At 42.5% G+C, this 16,042-nt stretch overlaps 1 protein-coding gene across 1 annotated transcript in view; it reads left to right on the top strand.

Moving 5' to 3' along the window:
• The window catches only part of dnai3 (dynein axonemal intermediate chain 3), a 131,542-nt gene that overhangs the window by 16,604 nt on the left and 98,896 nt on the right, over positions 1-16,042 (top strand). Inside the window, exons 4-6 of the mRNA XM_043700114.2 lie at positions 768-914; positions 9,784-9,983; positions 14,964-15,080. Of these exons, the coding sequence (XP_043556049.2) occupies positions 768-914; positions 9,784-9,983; positions 14,964-15,080 (464 nt within the window). The remainder of the gene's footprint in view (positions 1-767; positions 915-9,783; positions 9,984-14,963; positions 15,081-16,042) is intronic.

Raw genomic sequence — 16,042 nt, 5'->3', positions numbered from 1 at the left:
CCCTTCATCAGGTGGTTGTGGAGAATAAGATTATAAGACCCAGAACTCATAGCAAAAGTTACAGTGTGATGTAACTGAAATTATATATTGAAAAAGACCTGGATTGTTTGTTAAGTCTCTCATCTTTTAGAATGACTATGTTGGTTTCAGTTCTTTCATATGTAAATCGCAGAACATTTAAAAGTTACATTCTCAAGTGCATGAATCCATGTAAGATTCTGTAAATCCATTTTTTAGATTAGAATCAGTCTGACCATTGTGCCACAGACAGTCTCACCCAGGGCAGCTCAATCCTTAAATGCATTATCTGGGCCGATATGACACCAATCGTTAAAGTTCACTTGAGAATGTAACTTTTAAAAAGTTCTGCGATTTACGTATGAAAAAACGGAAACTATGATCTTGTGGAACAGCGGAGCAGATACGGTGGCCTGAAAAGCCTACTTCTTCTATGTTTTATGGTCTTATTTGATCACAAATTTGTATCTTCGTTTCTAATTCTATTTCTCCGAGGCCTGTTTTAATATTCTGGCGTTGCTTTCTCTTCATTTGAATACCCATGTCTCAGTTTTGTCATTTTAACTTTGACCATCTATCCTCAGCAAGCTCTTGTGAGAGAAAGTTCCGGACTTCCCAGTAATCCTGGGGTTTTGTCATGCCTGCTGCTGTTGCTTAACTCCCTTGCGGTGGTCTCCTAAAAGATGAAAGGTTACGAAAAGGTCACTGAAATCGCCTATTTTTTTTAAATTACTTTTTCTTCCTTGCAGTCATTAGAACAAAAAATGGAGATAAAGCCAAAGGAAGAGGAAGAGGAAGAGGAACTATTTATCAAAGAGTTGCAGTTTAAAGCCTGGATTGATTTGGGCAGTGGTGTTGAAATTGAGCAAGAAAAGGTTGAAGAATCACCAACTAAGGTTAAATATATCTTTCTTTTATTGGGCATCTTAACTGGGGTGAGCAGACTCGAAACAAATGGTGTTTAACACAAGATGTGTGAGTGACACACTTTGATGGGAAGAATGAAGAGAAACAGTACAAGTCAAACATTACAGTTTTAACGAGGTGCAAAGATATCGAGTCAAAACTTGTGGCGCCGGAAAAGCATAGCAGGTCTGGCAGTATCCAAGGAGCAGGAGAGTCAACGTTTTGGGCATAAGCCCTTCATCAGGAATGTCAAAGATATAGAGACTCATATCAGAAAGGGGATTTTGGGAAGAAGGAGGTCTGTGAAAAGAAGTTTCAGTTGGCTGGACAGGTTAACAAAGTTAGAGAAAGGCGGAATTCCCTCCCTGAGGGTCTTGTTGATCTGCTCACAGCATGTGAACTGCAGCAGTTCAAGGAGGAAGCTCACCACCACCTTCGCAAGGGCAAATAGAGACGAGCAATAAAGCTGTTCTGCCAGCAATGCCCAAGTCCCACAAGTAAATGAAAAAATGTCCCTGCCCATAACCAAGCTGTTCCAGTACAACTGCAGCACAGACATCTACCTGAAAACATGCAAAAATGCCCAGTACATCCAAACCACAAAATTCTGTGTTATTCAGCCATTAGAGTTTGCACTGCTGTGTGGGGCAGCATTTATTGATATCAGTGAGCAGGTTATTGCTGAGAAGGTGCTGCTAGATAGCTCTGTTGATGACACCTTCCATCAAAATCGTTCCGAATCTAGTATCACCAATTACCATCAGCCGAACTTGACTCTACATTCAATCATAGCCCTGCTCCAAACATGGGTAAAGGTCAAAGTGATTGGGTGTGGCTTCAAGGAGTGAAATCACTTGGAATCATGGTGGGGTAAGGGTCCCTGGTTAGAGTAATACCAAGATTAAAGGAAGATGATTGTTGTTTTTGGAGGAAAAATCTCTCACTCCTGGGGTATTCCTGCAAGATTTCCTCAACTTAGTGTCCTAGACCCAACCCTCCATCAAGAGGTCAGAAGTGGGATTGGTTGCAGATTGTGTTGTGTAAGTATTTTAAGACCCTGGAGCAAACTTGTGATGATGTCACACACAACTCTACATCCCTGAGCATAAATAGCACAGCATGGGCAGAGTCAGAACAGATTACCTTGGGTTTCATCACACGACAGCATATTAAACGACACAAGATTATTCTACACTCAAGAGTACGCTTTAGTCTTAATGTATAATGAATAGTGTTATTCTAAGCTTGAAGGAAGTTTTTGTCAACACCTTCTCATCAATCAGTCTATCTTCAACACAAACACATAGCAAGGTATCAAGCCATAAGCAGTCCATGTCCATGTGATGGAAGATCTGGACAATGTATAGGCATGGACTGATAAGGGATAAAACACTTGTGCCACACAAAACCAGTTAATTACCATCTCCGACAAGAAAGATTCTAGTGTGAGGCATGGTGGCTCGGTGGTTAGCACTGCTGCCTCACAGCACCAGGGACCCATGTTCCACTCTCAGACAATTGGCTGTGTGAAGTTTGCATGTTCTCTGGGTGTCTGCTAGGGTTTCCTCTGGGTGCTCTGGTTTCCCTGGTTTCCTCCCACAGAGCAAAGATGTGCAGTTTCAGTGGATTGGCCATAGTGTCCAAGGATGTGTAGGCTGCGTGGATTAGCCATGATAAATGCAGGGTTTTGAGGCTAGGGTTGGGAGTGGGAGGCTAGGTTTGGGTGGGATGCTTTTCAGAGGATCAGTGCAGACTTGATGGCCTCTTTCCACACTGCATAGCATCCCTACAGTGTGGAAACAGGCCATTTGGCCCATCGGGTCCACATTGACCCTCCAAATAGCATTCCACCCAAACCCACCCCCTCGCTACCATATCCCCACATTTCCCACAGCCAACCCACCTAACCTGCACATCTTTGGATTCTGGGAGGAAACTGGAGCACCCGGAGGAAACCCATGCCGACACGGGAAGAACATGCAAACTCCACACAGAGAGTCACCCAAAGCTGGAATCAAACTTGGGTCCCTGGTGCTATGAGCCAGCTGTGCTAACCACTGAGCCAGCATGTCACCTGATTCTATAAATATCTCTCCTTGACACTTGCAACATCATCATCACTGAATCCCTCAATGTCAGCATCTTCAGGTTACCATCAACAAATATATATCTGGACCACCCTTATAAATACTGTGGCTACAAGAGCAGGTCAGAGACTGGGCACTTTGCAGCGAGTAACTCACCTCCTGATTCTACAAAGCCTGGTCATCATCTTCAAGACCTTTGCTTGGATAAGTGCAGCTCTAAAGAATAGAGATGTTTGACACCACGCTGAATAAAACAGCCATATTGTCCACACCCCAGACAGCACCTTATTCCCTCCCAGCACTACTGAAATATTGACAACAATATGTCCCACCTCCAAGGTGTGCAGCAGCAACACAACAATGCTCCATCAACAGCACCTGGCAACACATGGCTTCTACCCATTTCTCTTTTTATTTATTCATGGGATGTGGGCATTGCAGGTATTGCCCCTTGAGAAGGGGCGGGGGGGGGGGGGGGGGGGGGGGTGAGCTACCTCTTGAACCACTGCAGACCATATGCTGCAGGTAGAGCAACAAAACCCTTAGGGAGGGAATTTCAGGATTTCACCCAGCAACCCTGAAGGAATGGCAATATATTTCCAAATCTTGTGCATACCAGTGCTGTGGCGTTTACCTGTAACCCTGCTGCTGGGGCTATGAGTCTACTGGGCAGGAAGTTCTGGGCTCTTTTTCTCTGTGCCAGTTGTTATGAAGGTGTGGGTGTACTGTACCTTTAAGAGAGTAAAAGCTAGCAGTGACAGCACCAAGTCACCAAGTGTTCTCAATAAGACGCAAGGTAACATGTGCTCCAGCTACTGGGGCAGCTGGTTGCCTGGAAACGACAAAACAGATTCGAACTTGGCCAGTTTAAATCATACTCCGAAAAATACCAAATTCCAATCAAGTTTGGATTGAGTATATTAACAATCTTAAAAGCCAATGACATAATCTGATGCTTTGGGGTATAAGACCAGGGAAGGTTGAACATTTGGGAGGAGAACTGCCACCAGACCAACAGATGTAGATGGCTAGTCAGAACTCTCTGAGAAGTAATTGTCTAGAGAAGGAGTTTGCACAGAGGAAAACCTCAACACCGACCTAGGGAGAAAATCTACCGACAAAGATAAAGAGAAGATTTGACCGCTGGCTGGTTTTAAAATTTGAATTTTTCTGTAAATCCTAATTGGGAATTTTATCGGACTATTATTATAGAACGGAAGGTAAAGATAGGTTAGAGAAATGAATTGTAAATAGTTGTTAGTTATTTATTCTTTGTTATACTTTAAGAAATAAAGTTGTTCATTTTTACTTTAAATAGTTCTTGGCCACTTGGATTTTTACAGATTACTGTATGCGATAAATCTTTTTTGTGTTGCTGATTTTAAATTAAGCGGGAGAATTTACCCCGTGTTGTAACAGTTTGGGGGCTCGGGCCCATGATTTGAACTGGTTTAGACAGATTTGAATAGATTTAGGGGTACAAAAAATCCCAGCAGATTTAAACACTTGCAGGTTAGTGTCCAAGATCTTTAAATAAAACATTGGTGAGGCAAACCTTCACGAACCTTGCAGTGGTGAGGCAATTTGTTTAATTTCGGTGACTTGTGGTTAATTAATTTAAAAGTGAGGGAAGTGGCTCTTAAAATTGCTAAGAGGCTCTGGGATTTGAAGATGATTCTCAAGTTTGCCAAGAAAGTTTAGAAGAAAAGAAAAGGGCCATACTTTTAGAATTAACAAAAAAATTAGATTTGGGTTTAACCAAGGACAAAAGTAAAGCTGAAATTGTCAGGGAATTACTCAAACACTTGGGTGTATGCAAGAAACAGGTAAGTGCCGTAGAGGTAGAAAAACATAAATTACAATTGAGGAAAATGGAGTTAAAAGATAAACAAAGGGAGAGGGAGAGAGAAAGAGAAAGAGAGAAGGTTCTTGGCTGAGCAAAGACAGAGAGAGAAGAAAGGGAGAAAGAAAGAGAAAGACTTTGGAACTTGAGAAGTTGCGACTTAGTCAGCAAAGTCAAGTTAACAGGATGGAGATTAAAAGAAAAGGTAGTGATATGTATAAATATGTCAAAATTCTGCCACATTTTGATGAGAAAGATGTTGAAGGTTTCTTTATTTAATTTGAAAAATTGGCTAGGCAAATGGAATGATCCAAGAATTTATGGATAATGCTAGTTCAGACTAAACTGGTAGGAAGAGCTAGTGAGGTATTTGCTATACTGTCAGATGAGGGGTGAAGAGATTATGAAGAGGCTAAACAGGCTATTTTAAGTGCTTATCAATTGGTACCAGAAGCATATAGACAGCAGTTCAGAAAAGAAGGAACCAGGTCAGACTTACGTTGAGTTTGAAAGAATTAAACATAGTCATTTTGATCAATGGGTGCATGCTTTGAAAATAGATAGGACCTATGAGGCTCTATGAGAGATTATTCTGCTGAAAGAGTTTAAAAACTCACTTCCAGAGATGGTAAGAATTCACGTGGAGGAACAGAAAGTTCAGGAAGTGAGAAGGGCGGCAGAATTAGCAGATGAGTACATGTTGGCGCATAAGACAAGTCTCCAGCCAGAATTTCGTCCTGTGAGGGATAAAAGTTGGGAGAAGGGGAGATCCTACACTACGAAACCAAGAGTAGAGAACATTGGTAAGAATTTACCACAGGATAAAAAGGAAGCCCAAGAGGGTGGACAGGAGGTGAAAGGCCTCAGGTGTTTACACTGAGGTAAAGTGGGACACGTAAAGACACAGTGCTGGTTGTTAAAGAAAAAGGCACTGTGGGAAAAGATGTGGTAAAAGAAGCTAAGCCAGTGGCCTTAGTGAAGGTAGTAAAGGAGACCCCAAGAAGAGCTGAGGAGCTGCAGGAGAGTGCCCAGCCTAGGCCGGGGCCGGGTATGGAGTTAGTACCTGATCTCTACAAAGAATTCACCTCTGTGGGTAAAATTTACTCGGACAGAACAGGGGGATAAAGACAAGAAGTTATAATTTTGAGAGATACGGGATCTAACCAGTCACTGATATTAAGAGATGAGCGAATATGCACTCTTTCTCATCTGTTACCCAAGAGTGTGGTAATTTGTGGGATAGATGGACAGAAATTTAGCGTTCCCCTATGTAAGATCAAGTTGTTGTGCCAACTCAAGACTGGGAAAGTTATAGTGGGAGTGATTGACAGAGTGTCAGTTCCAGGGATTCAGTTTGTTTTGGGGAATGATTTGGTAGGATCCAAAGTCAGAGTGACACCCCTTGTTGTGGAGAAGCCCAAGGAAGACCAAGAAACTGAGGAGGTAAAACAGAAATATCCTGGCATCTTCCCTGGATACTGCATGGTAACCTGATCGCACTATCATAAGTCATAGCACGACGCGAAAGATAAAGAGAAAGATGAAGGAGTTGAGGCTCAGTTAGCGGACACCCTGTTTGATGTAATGGTGCAGGAAAAACCTGAACAGGCAGAGGGTCAGACAGAAGTGTTCAGTCCCGAAAGGCTAAAAGATATATATATATATGGATGCATACTCTAAAATGGAGGCAGAGAATATTCTGGAGGCTTATTATCTGAAAGATAGAATCCTAAGGTGGAAATGGAGACCACGGCAGGTTAGTGCAGAGGAGACATGGGCCGTAGTGCACCAGATTGTGTTGCCAGTCGCATACAGACAGGAAGTGTTACGGGTAGCACATGAACTACTTGTAGGAGGTCACCTAGGGGTAGGAGAGACTCAGGCTAAGTTACGAAAACATTTTTATTGGCCTGGAATGCACAACGATGTGGTTAACTTTTGCCGTACGTGTCATACATGCCAAATGGTAGGTAAGCCACAGGCGGGAATAAAACCAGCCCCTTTGTTGCCAATTCCCACATTTGAAGAACCTTTCATGTGGGTTATAACCTTTCATGTGGGTCCCCTCCCGTGAACTAAAAGTGGGAGCCAGCACTTGTTAACCATAATAGAGGTGTCTTCCAGATTTCCGGAGGCAACTCTATTACTGAGCATCAAGGCAAAAAGGGTGGTAGAGGAGTTAGTAGCTTTCTTCACATGGTATGGGCTACCCAGAGAGATTCAGTCGGACCAAGGGTCACGTTTTACTGCTAGGCTGTTCAAGGAGGTTATGGATAGCTTAGGTATACAGCACTTTAAATCCAGTATGTATCATCGTGAATCCTAGGGAGATTTAGAAAGGGGGCATCAGACCTTGAAGACCATTTTGGGAGCATACTGTCAGGATTACCCGAATGATTGGGATATACATATCCCATTCGTATTGTTTGCCATTAGAGATGCCCCAAATGAATCTACTCAGTTCACTCCCTTTGAGTTAATATTCGATCATCAAGTGAGAGGCGCTTTGAAATTAATTAAAGAAAAACTGACGGGACCAAAGTCAGAGATTTCACACTTAGTTTATGTATCGGAGATGAGGGAGCGATTAAATTGAATAGGTGAGTTAGCTAAACAACATCTAAAGAGGGCACAATGTAGATTAAAGCAGGTGGCAGATAAAAGCTCTGAGACTTGGGCGTTTTCCCAAGGGGATGACATGTTAGTACTGTTACCAGTGATAGGAGATCCCTTCAAAGCCAGGTTTAATAGTCCCTATCAAATTGAGAACAAGTTGAGTCAGGTGAACTATCTAGTAAAGATGCCAGATAGGAAAAAAGGTATCGTGTATGTTATGTGAACATGTTGAAACCGTATTATACTAGAGAGAAAGAACTGGAGAGACAGGTGTTAGTTACTGCCCCGCAGAGTGAGGAATCAAATCCAGATGATACGGATTTTGATGTGCCTCAAAATAGACTAAAAAATGAAGAAGCCCTTGAGGAATGGGATAGGTTAGTAAGGTATCTGTCTCAGGAGCATAGAATGCAGTTGAAAGATTTGTTAATGCAGAATAAGGACATATGTAAGAATCAGATGGGAAGGACGAATGCGAAGTAGACATAGGGAATACTGCTCTGATACAACAACACCCCTCTCGGCTCAATCCTTTCAAAGCCAGACAGGTCCAGATGGAGGTGGAGGCCATGCTTGATGTGGACACCATCGATCCAAGTCAGAGCGAGTGGAGTTCGCTGATCGTCTTACATCTCAAACTGAACAGGACTCAATGTTTCTGCATGGATTATTGGAAGGTCAACATTGTTACAAAATTGGACTCATATCCAATTCCGAGATTGGAGGACTGTATTGAGAAAGTCGGACAAGCCAATTACATCACCAAGTTGCACTTAATGCTTGGTTACTGGCAGGTACCTTTATCAGAGACGGTGAAAGTAAGTTCTGCATTTGTAACCCCAAATGGGCTATATCAGTTTAAAGTGATGCCTTTGGAGTGAAGAATGCACCCCCCAACATTCCAAAGACTCATGAACAGAGTTGTGGCTGGGTTTACAAACTGTGCTGTCTATTTGGACGATGTCGTGATCTTTAGTAAGTCCTGGAAAGATCACATGGTACAGTTGGCAGGGCTCTTTGAATGACTTCGAGAAGCAAAACGGGGGATACACTTAAATAAAACGGAATTCGTGAAAGCAGAGGTGACGTTCTTGGGACATAACATCGGTCATGGAAAGTTGACCCTGCGGGATACAAAGACAAAGGCCATTGAGGAATATCCATGACCAACCTCAGAAAGATGTGCGTCAATTCTTAGGACTCAGCAGATTCTATCGGAAGTTTGTTCCAAACTTCAGCAGTGACACCATTAACCAATTTGCTGAAGAAGAATACAAAGTTTCAGTGGACAGAACAATGCCAGGAGGAATTCAGCCATTTGAAAGCCATATTAACCACCAAACCAGTTCAAGCTAGACCAAACTTTTCAAAACCTTTTAAAGTCACCATCGATGTTAGTGACATTGGAGTTGGAACTCTATTCCTACATGGACTATAAGACCATAAGAAACTCCATCAAGCCTACTCAGCTATTCAATAGGATCATGGTTGATCCAATGTTTCTCACATCCACTTTCCTGCCTTTATCTCATAATCCTTATTTCCCCGACCGATCAAGAATCTATCCATTTCAGCCTTAAGACTGTATTCATTCAGGAAAGCAGCTCATCACCACCTTTTCAATGATGGATGCCACAGTGGTTAGCATTACTGCCTCATAGTGTCAGGGACCCAGGTTTGATTCCCCCAGCCTCGGGTGACTGTCTGTGTGGAGTTTGCACATTCTCCCCGTGTCTGTGTGGGTTTCCTCCGAGTGCTCACAATCCAAAGATGTGCAGGTTAGGTGATTTGGCCATGCAAAATTGCCCGTGGAATGCAGGCTCGGTGAATTGGACACGGGAACATGCAGATAGGGGAGCTGGGTCTGGGTGAAATGCCTTTCAGGGAGTCGGTGCAGACTCAATGGGCTGAGTGGTTTGCTTCCAAACTAAGGGATTCGGTTACAATTAGGGATGTGATGCTCTTGTCCCTGGAATGAATATAAAAATAACCTTCTGACTTCTTCAATATTAGATCTACTCCTTGTCAGATAGAAAATGATGTAGCACATGTTTATAATCGAGTTGAAGGGAGTGGTGCTGGAAAAGCACAGCCAGTCAGGCAGCATCTGAGGAGTAGGAGAGTCAACGTTTTGAGCATAAGCTCTTCATCCTGATGAAGTGTTTTTGCCTGAAACATCAATTCTTCTGCTCTTCAGATGCTGCCTGACCGGCTGTGCTTTTCCAACACCCCACACTCTTCGACTCTGAGCTCCAGTATCTGCAGTGTTCACTTTCTCCCAGATGTTTATAATCACTATTCTCTTCACTGCAGGTAAAAATTATGATTTCACGTGTCCGCAGAGAATTTGGGGCTCCTGTGTCTTTTAGTGATCGGAATGATGCTGAAATAAAGGATAGCTATGTGGAGTGCACATCCTACCAGGACAAGAATTTCAGCATTAAGAAGCTGGAGAGGGATATCGGGATACAGGCTGTCTGCATTCTCCAGGAGAACAGCACACAAACGGAATGGTGAGTTAACTACCCTGACTAACCAGTGAGCTTCTAACCAGAATTAACCAATCAATGACATGAAGTTGGAATGGAGTTAGCTCGTGCAAACCGTTTACTTGCACTTCCAATCCCCAGAGCTTCAGTAACAGACGGTGACCCAGAAAAGAGTAGGTGCTTGTTTATGACTGGCACATGCTTGATGGGCTGAAGGGCCTTTCTCTGTAATGCTGACCTTGAAGACACCATGACAGACAACATTCTTTATGGTAGCACTGTTGTAATGTTCGTGGACTAGAAATCTGAAATAATAATCCACAGGCAGAGAGTTCAAATGCTTGTCTCAGCAGCTGGGCAATTCTGCTAATTAAATACATTTGGAATGAAAGAAATGCCAGTATCTGTTGAGCATGTGGCAACTGGATTATTGTAAAAACCCATCTGGTTCTTTAATCCCTTTAACATGGCTGTGGAATGCTACGTGACTCCAGATCCACAATATGTTTATCTTGGTGTGGTCAATTCTTAACCACTTTGTGATTATCTTGCTTGTTGTAAACTCAAAATGGTCTAGAAAACTGTTAAGAAGCTGATTCATAGTGATGGAATCCCGACTGTGTGGAAGCAGGCCATTCGGCCCATCAAATCCACATTGATTCTCTGAAGACCATCCCGCCCAGACCCACCCCTATATCCCTGTAACTCTGCATTTCCCATGGCTAATCTACCTCACCTATGCACGCCTGGTCACTTTGGGTAAATTTAGCACAGCCAATCTACCTTACCCTCACATCTTTGGATTGTGGGAGGAAACAGGAGCACCTGGGGAAAACCCACGCAGACAGAGAGAGAACGAGGACAGTTGGGATGGGCAATTATTGCTGGTTTATCATGGAATAAATAAACTAAAATCCCAGAGATTAAAGGCAGTTGGCTCAAAAAGCAGAGAGTGAGATGAGGAGAATTTAATGAATTCTTACACTTTGGAACACACCGGGCAATGGAAGCAGATAGGAGATGTTAGAGACGGCGGAGAGGAAAATGTGTTTCTGGGAAACACTTCAAACGACATGAAGTGACTGGAAGGAGAGAATTGTTTTGGTTAGAAAATGTTAAGGGAGATTTAAGGGGAATCACTATTTAATACAAATCAGAAGAGGTTTGGAAGCAGTGAATGAAGAGAAACAGTTTCTAAGGTCATTGGTAGAGGAACTGGGGGGGAAGGAGACATGCGAATTGTTGTTTACGTAGTGACGTGTGATCTGGAATATGCTGCATGAAACAGTGATAGATTGAAGCATATACAATGATAGCTTTAAAAAGGAAATTTAAGAAAAGTTTAGAAAGGGAACATTTTCAGGATTGTGAGAACAGCATGGCAGAGGGACGGTAACTGGACAACCCTTTCAAATAGATAGACACAGTGCTACACATCGCCTCAAGTATTGCTAACACAAGATATATTTTGTTATAACTTTTTGACTTGCACTCATCTGGACAATTTGCAAGAATATCACATCAAGGGGAGAGCCAACATTTATACTGCATGGGAGGAGAATGCTGATAAATTGGTTAGTGAGCTCTGATTGGTAGAGATTTAAATAACTCCACAGAGATCTAGTCTCCCATCACTAAGTTGCCCTTTATTCACATGGAAGGTCCTTGACACTGATCCAGCTCTCTCAGGGTGTCAGGATGTTGGATGCTCCTGTTTATTTTTTTTTTCTTGTCTGGGCGGGGTCCCAGAGACCAGCAGTGGGAGTGCTGGTCTCTTCTTCTCCTTCTTCTTTCTTCCTTCCTCTCTCTGTAGGGCAGCTAGTCCAGGGATAGTCCCCTTCAAGGAGAGTCCTTGCACATACACTCACAATAGGCAAACACCCGGGTGGCCAGTGAACACTCCTGTTTTTTTTTCTTTAATCTCCTGTTTAATTTTTTTTCCCAAGGTGTGTGTGTGCAGGTGTGAGACACAGTGAAAGACGCAAAGTGCATGAATCTTTATTCAATTTCCACCACCAGGAAGATAGAAAAACACCCGGGTGGCCAGTGACAAACACTGCCCTTCACATCAAAGGGCAGTGCTGTGTGATCTGCTCCTGTTTATTTTATTTTTTTTTTTGGGACTAAATCAAAATAGAGTTGGGACTTCACATTTCATTTTTTTTTTCTTTCTTTTTTAACCCTGCACTACCACCTAAGTGCGGTAGTGCTTATTTTATCCCCAGCACCCATGGTGTGTGTGTGCAGGTGTGAGACACAGTGGAAGACACAAAGTGCACGAATCTTTATTCAAATTCCACCACCAGGAAGATAGGAAAACACCCGGGTGGCCAGTGACAAACACTGCCCTTCACATCAAAGGGCAGTGCTGTGTGATCTGCTCCTGTTTATTTTTTTTTTCTTTTTTCAGTGAAAGACACAAAGTGCTCCCTCCTGTGTATTTTTTTTTTCTCTTACACTACCACCTAAGTGCGGTAGTGCTTATTTTATCCCCAGCACCCATGGTGTGTGTGTGTGTAGGTGTGAGACACAGTGAAAGACACAAAGTGCACGAATCTTTATTCAAATTCCACCACCAGGAAGATAGGAAAACACCCGGGTGGCCAGTGACAAACACTGCCCTTCACATCAAAGGGCAGTGCTGTGTGATCTGCTCCTGTTTATTTTTTTTTTTTTTAACCCCACACTACCACCTAAGTGCGGTAGTGCTTATTTTATCCCCAGCAAAATTCCTTGATTATATTTTTTTTTCTTTCCTCTCTTTTTTTTAACCCCCACACTACCACCTAAGTGCGGTAGTGCTTCTTTTTTCCCCAGCACCCATGGTGTGTGTGTGCGCAGGTGTGAGACACAGTGAAAGACACAAAGTGCACGAATCTTTATTCAATTTCCACCACCAGGAAGATAGGAAAACACCCGGGTGGCCAGTGACAAGCACTGCCCTTCACATCAAAGGGCAAGGCCGTGTGATCTGCTCCTGTTTATTTTTTTTTTCTTTTTTATTTTTTTTTATTTTTTTTTATTTTTTCTTTCTTTTTTTTTATGGTGTGTGTGTGCAGGTGTGAGACACAGTGAAAGACACAAAGTGCACAAATCTTTATTCAAATTCCACCACCAGGAAGATAGGAAAACACCCGGGTGGCCAGTGACAAGCACTGCCCTTCACATCAAAGGGCAGTGCTGTGTGATCTGCTCCTGTTTATATTTTTTTCATCAAAGGGCAATGCTGTGTGAATCCCTATTTATTTATTTTTTTCTTTCTTGCATTATAAATAGCATGGCAAGTGCACATCTAAATATTTTATAAACATTTTGAGGATTTCTGCCACACTCATGCTAATTTTTTTTCTTTTTTTCTCTCCTGTTTATTATTTATTTTTTTTTCCCTTTAACCCCCACACTACCACCTAAGTGCGGTAGTGCTTTTTTTATCCCCAGCACCCATGGTGTGTGTGTGCAGGTGTGAGACACAGTGAAAGACACAAAGTGCACAAATCTTTATTCAAATTCCACCACCAGGAAGATAGGAAAACACCCGGGTGGCCAGTGACAAGCACTGCCCTTCACATCAAAGGGCAGTGCTGTGTGATCTGCTCCTGTTTATATCTGTCAGCCAAGTCTCCCTGATTGGACTAGGTTAACAGCCCCAATCAGGGAACTTGTATTCTGTGAGATCCACCTGGCTGACCTCATTACAATGATGACAGAGATGTTGCCATGAAAAATGCCCTATTAGTGCTGATTGACAGTTAACTGCCAGACATTGTTTAAATTTTAAATCAAGCACGGTGACTGTAATTATGTGGGTCACCCTGAGAAATGTACCAGCGAATGGCTGGCATCTATTTTGTTGAGTTCAACTGAGTGCAGGTGTGAGCACATGTTCTTTCTGTCTGCAAGGACCTCTCAAATTTTAAACTTAATGTTGATCTTGCTCTGGTATGGTATGATCTACACATACTGCACGCTGAATGAAACTTTTCATTGTACCTCGGTACATGTGACAATAATAAACCAAATCAAATCAAGGAATCGGGCCCTGTGTATTAATATTATATAGTTTCCAGTACTTGTAAGTGTGCCACCCAACGACCCCAACCAACAATCATAATTTGTCATCAGCCTTATTCTTCACACACTCAGGATTACCCAGCAAGTGTTGTCCAATTGCAGAATCACAACTAATGTTGGACACTGTGCTGAGTTTTATAAATACAGGTTGGCTGGGTATAGTCAGTATCTTGCTTTTCATGAACAGCTCTGTTATAGAACATAGAACATAGAACAATAGAGCTCAGAACAGGCCCTTTGGCTCTCGATGTTGCGCTGACCTGTGAACTAATCTAAGCCCATTTCCCTACACTATCCTATCATCATCTATATGCCTATGTTTCAATGACCTATAATGTGGCTGAGTTAACTACATTGGCAGGCAGGGCATTCCACGCCCTTACCACTCTCTGAGTAAAGAACCTGCCTCTGATAACTGTCTTAAATCTATCACCGTTTGATATGATCGACCAGTCTTTGGGACATACAGCGTACATACCTGACACCAGACTGGCACTAAAATTCACATACCACATACCCATTCATCCGACAGGCAGAATGTCTTTTTGGTTTAATGGCAGCATTCTGTTAGTGGTGAGCACCTCTCATGCGGCTACTGTACACTTTCAGCTTGAAACAGCTAGCTTTACCTGTTAAAATGGTGAGACTTCTTACCCTTTCACAGTAACCTGAAATAAGCTGGGCAATTTTCATGACAAAGAATGATTTTTCACAATATACAGCAAGAAGTAATCTGACCAGGGTGGCTTTCTCATATCATACTTCAGTATTATAATCATAGGGTGAATAAATAGTTAGGGCCAAACTTATGAGGTCGACTTTAAAATGGCCACATTCTGCACCATCTCATTCTAAAAACACTTAAAATTCAACAAACCATCCTGCTTGGAGTTCTATCTTGTTTACACTGTGTTTTAACTATTGCTGTTTCAGGACCTATCCTCAAAACGCTTGCACCCAGTATACACCCAGTGAGTTCACACAAGAGGAAAAAGATGAAATGTTAAAATCTGAAGCTCTTACCACGTTTATCAACTCGGTCGCTTTGAGGTACAGTTGTATATTGAATTGCCAAATCTGATTGGATATGTTACCAGACTTAAAGCACATGACCAACCTAACTTCATGGCCACACACGTTACAAACATAAACGTTCAGGTAAGGTCGCCATAGTCTTACCAGATCATGGGGCTGATCTTATTAGAGAGACACAGAGAGAGAGAGAGAGAGACTACTGGAGGTGGGTTTACCTGAGGGTCACCATACCTCAGTTGAGTGGAAAGTTTGAGAAGGAGTGTCCTTCATGGAATATTAATGAAATAATCACTTGTAGTCAATCCACGACCACTTCTATCGAGAAGGACAAGGGCAGCAGATACTTGGGAACACCAACCCCCGCAAATTCCCCTCTGAGCCACTCACCATCTTGTTCTGGAAATATATGACTATTCCTTCACTGTTGCCAGGTCAAATTCCTGAAATTCCCTCCTTAATGTCAGAAGTCAGATGGCACCAGGTTATAGTTCAACAGGTTTGTTTGAAATCACAAGCTTTCGGAGCATTGCCCCATCACCTGACAAAGGGACAATACTCCGATAGCTTGTGATATCAAATAAACCCGTTGGACTATAACCTGGTGTCATATGATTTCTGACCTTGGCCACCCCATTCCAACATCATTTCCTCCCTAAGGACATTGTGGGTCAACCCACAGCAAATGGACTGCAGCGGTTCAAGAAGGCAGCTCACCCCCACCTTCTCAAGGGGCAACTAGGAACGGGCAATAAATACTTGCCTAGTCTGTGATGCACATGTCCCACAAATGATTTTTTTTTTAAATGAATGTCTATAGTAAATGGAGAGTATGCAAAATTCCCTAAAGATGTTTATCCCAGGCTTCTGCTTCCCTGGAAATTTAATACTTATTCCAGAAACTTATTCTCCGAGGTTGAGAATGCACATTTATAACATACATTAGATACTGGCCTTGGAAACAATGTAAGAGTAAGAAT

This window comes from Chiloscyllium plagiosum, unplaced genomic scaffold (genome assembly GCF_037043375.1).
Source record: "Chiloscyllium plagiosum isolate Xiang-an unplaced genomic scaffold, Cpla_swu_hap1 HiC_scaffold_9, whole genome shotgun sequence".
Lineage (NCBI taxonomy): Eukaryota > Metazoa > Chordata > Chondrichthyes > Orectolobiformes > Hemiscylliidae > Chiloscyllium > Chiloscyllium plagiosum.
Note: the sequence above shows the minus strand (reverse complement) of the source record. Positions and strands in the feature narration are given on the sequence as shown.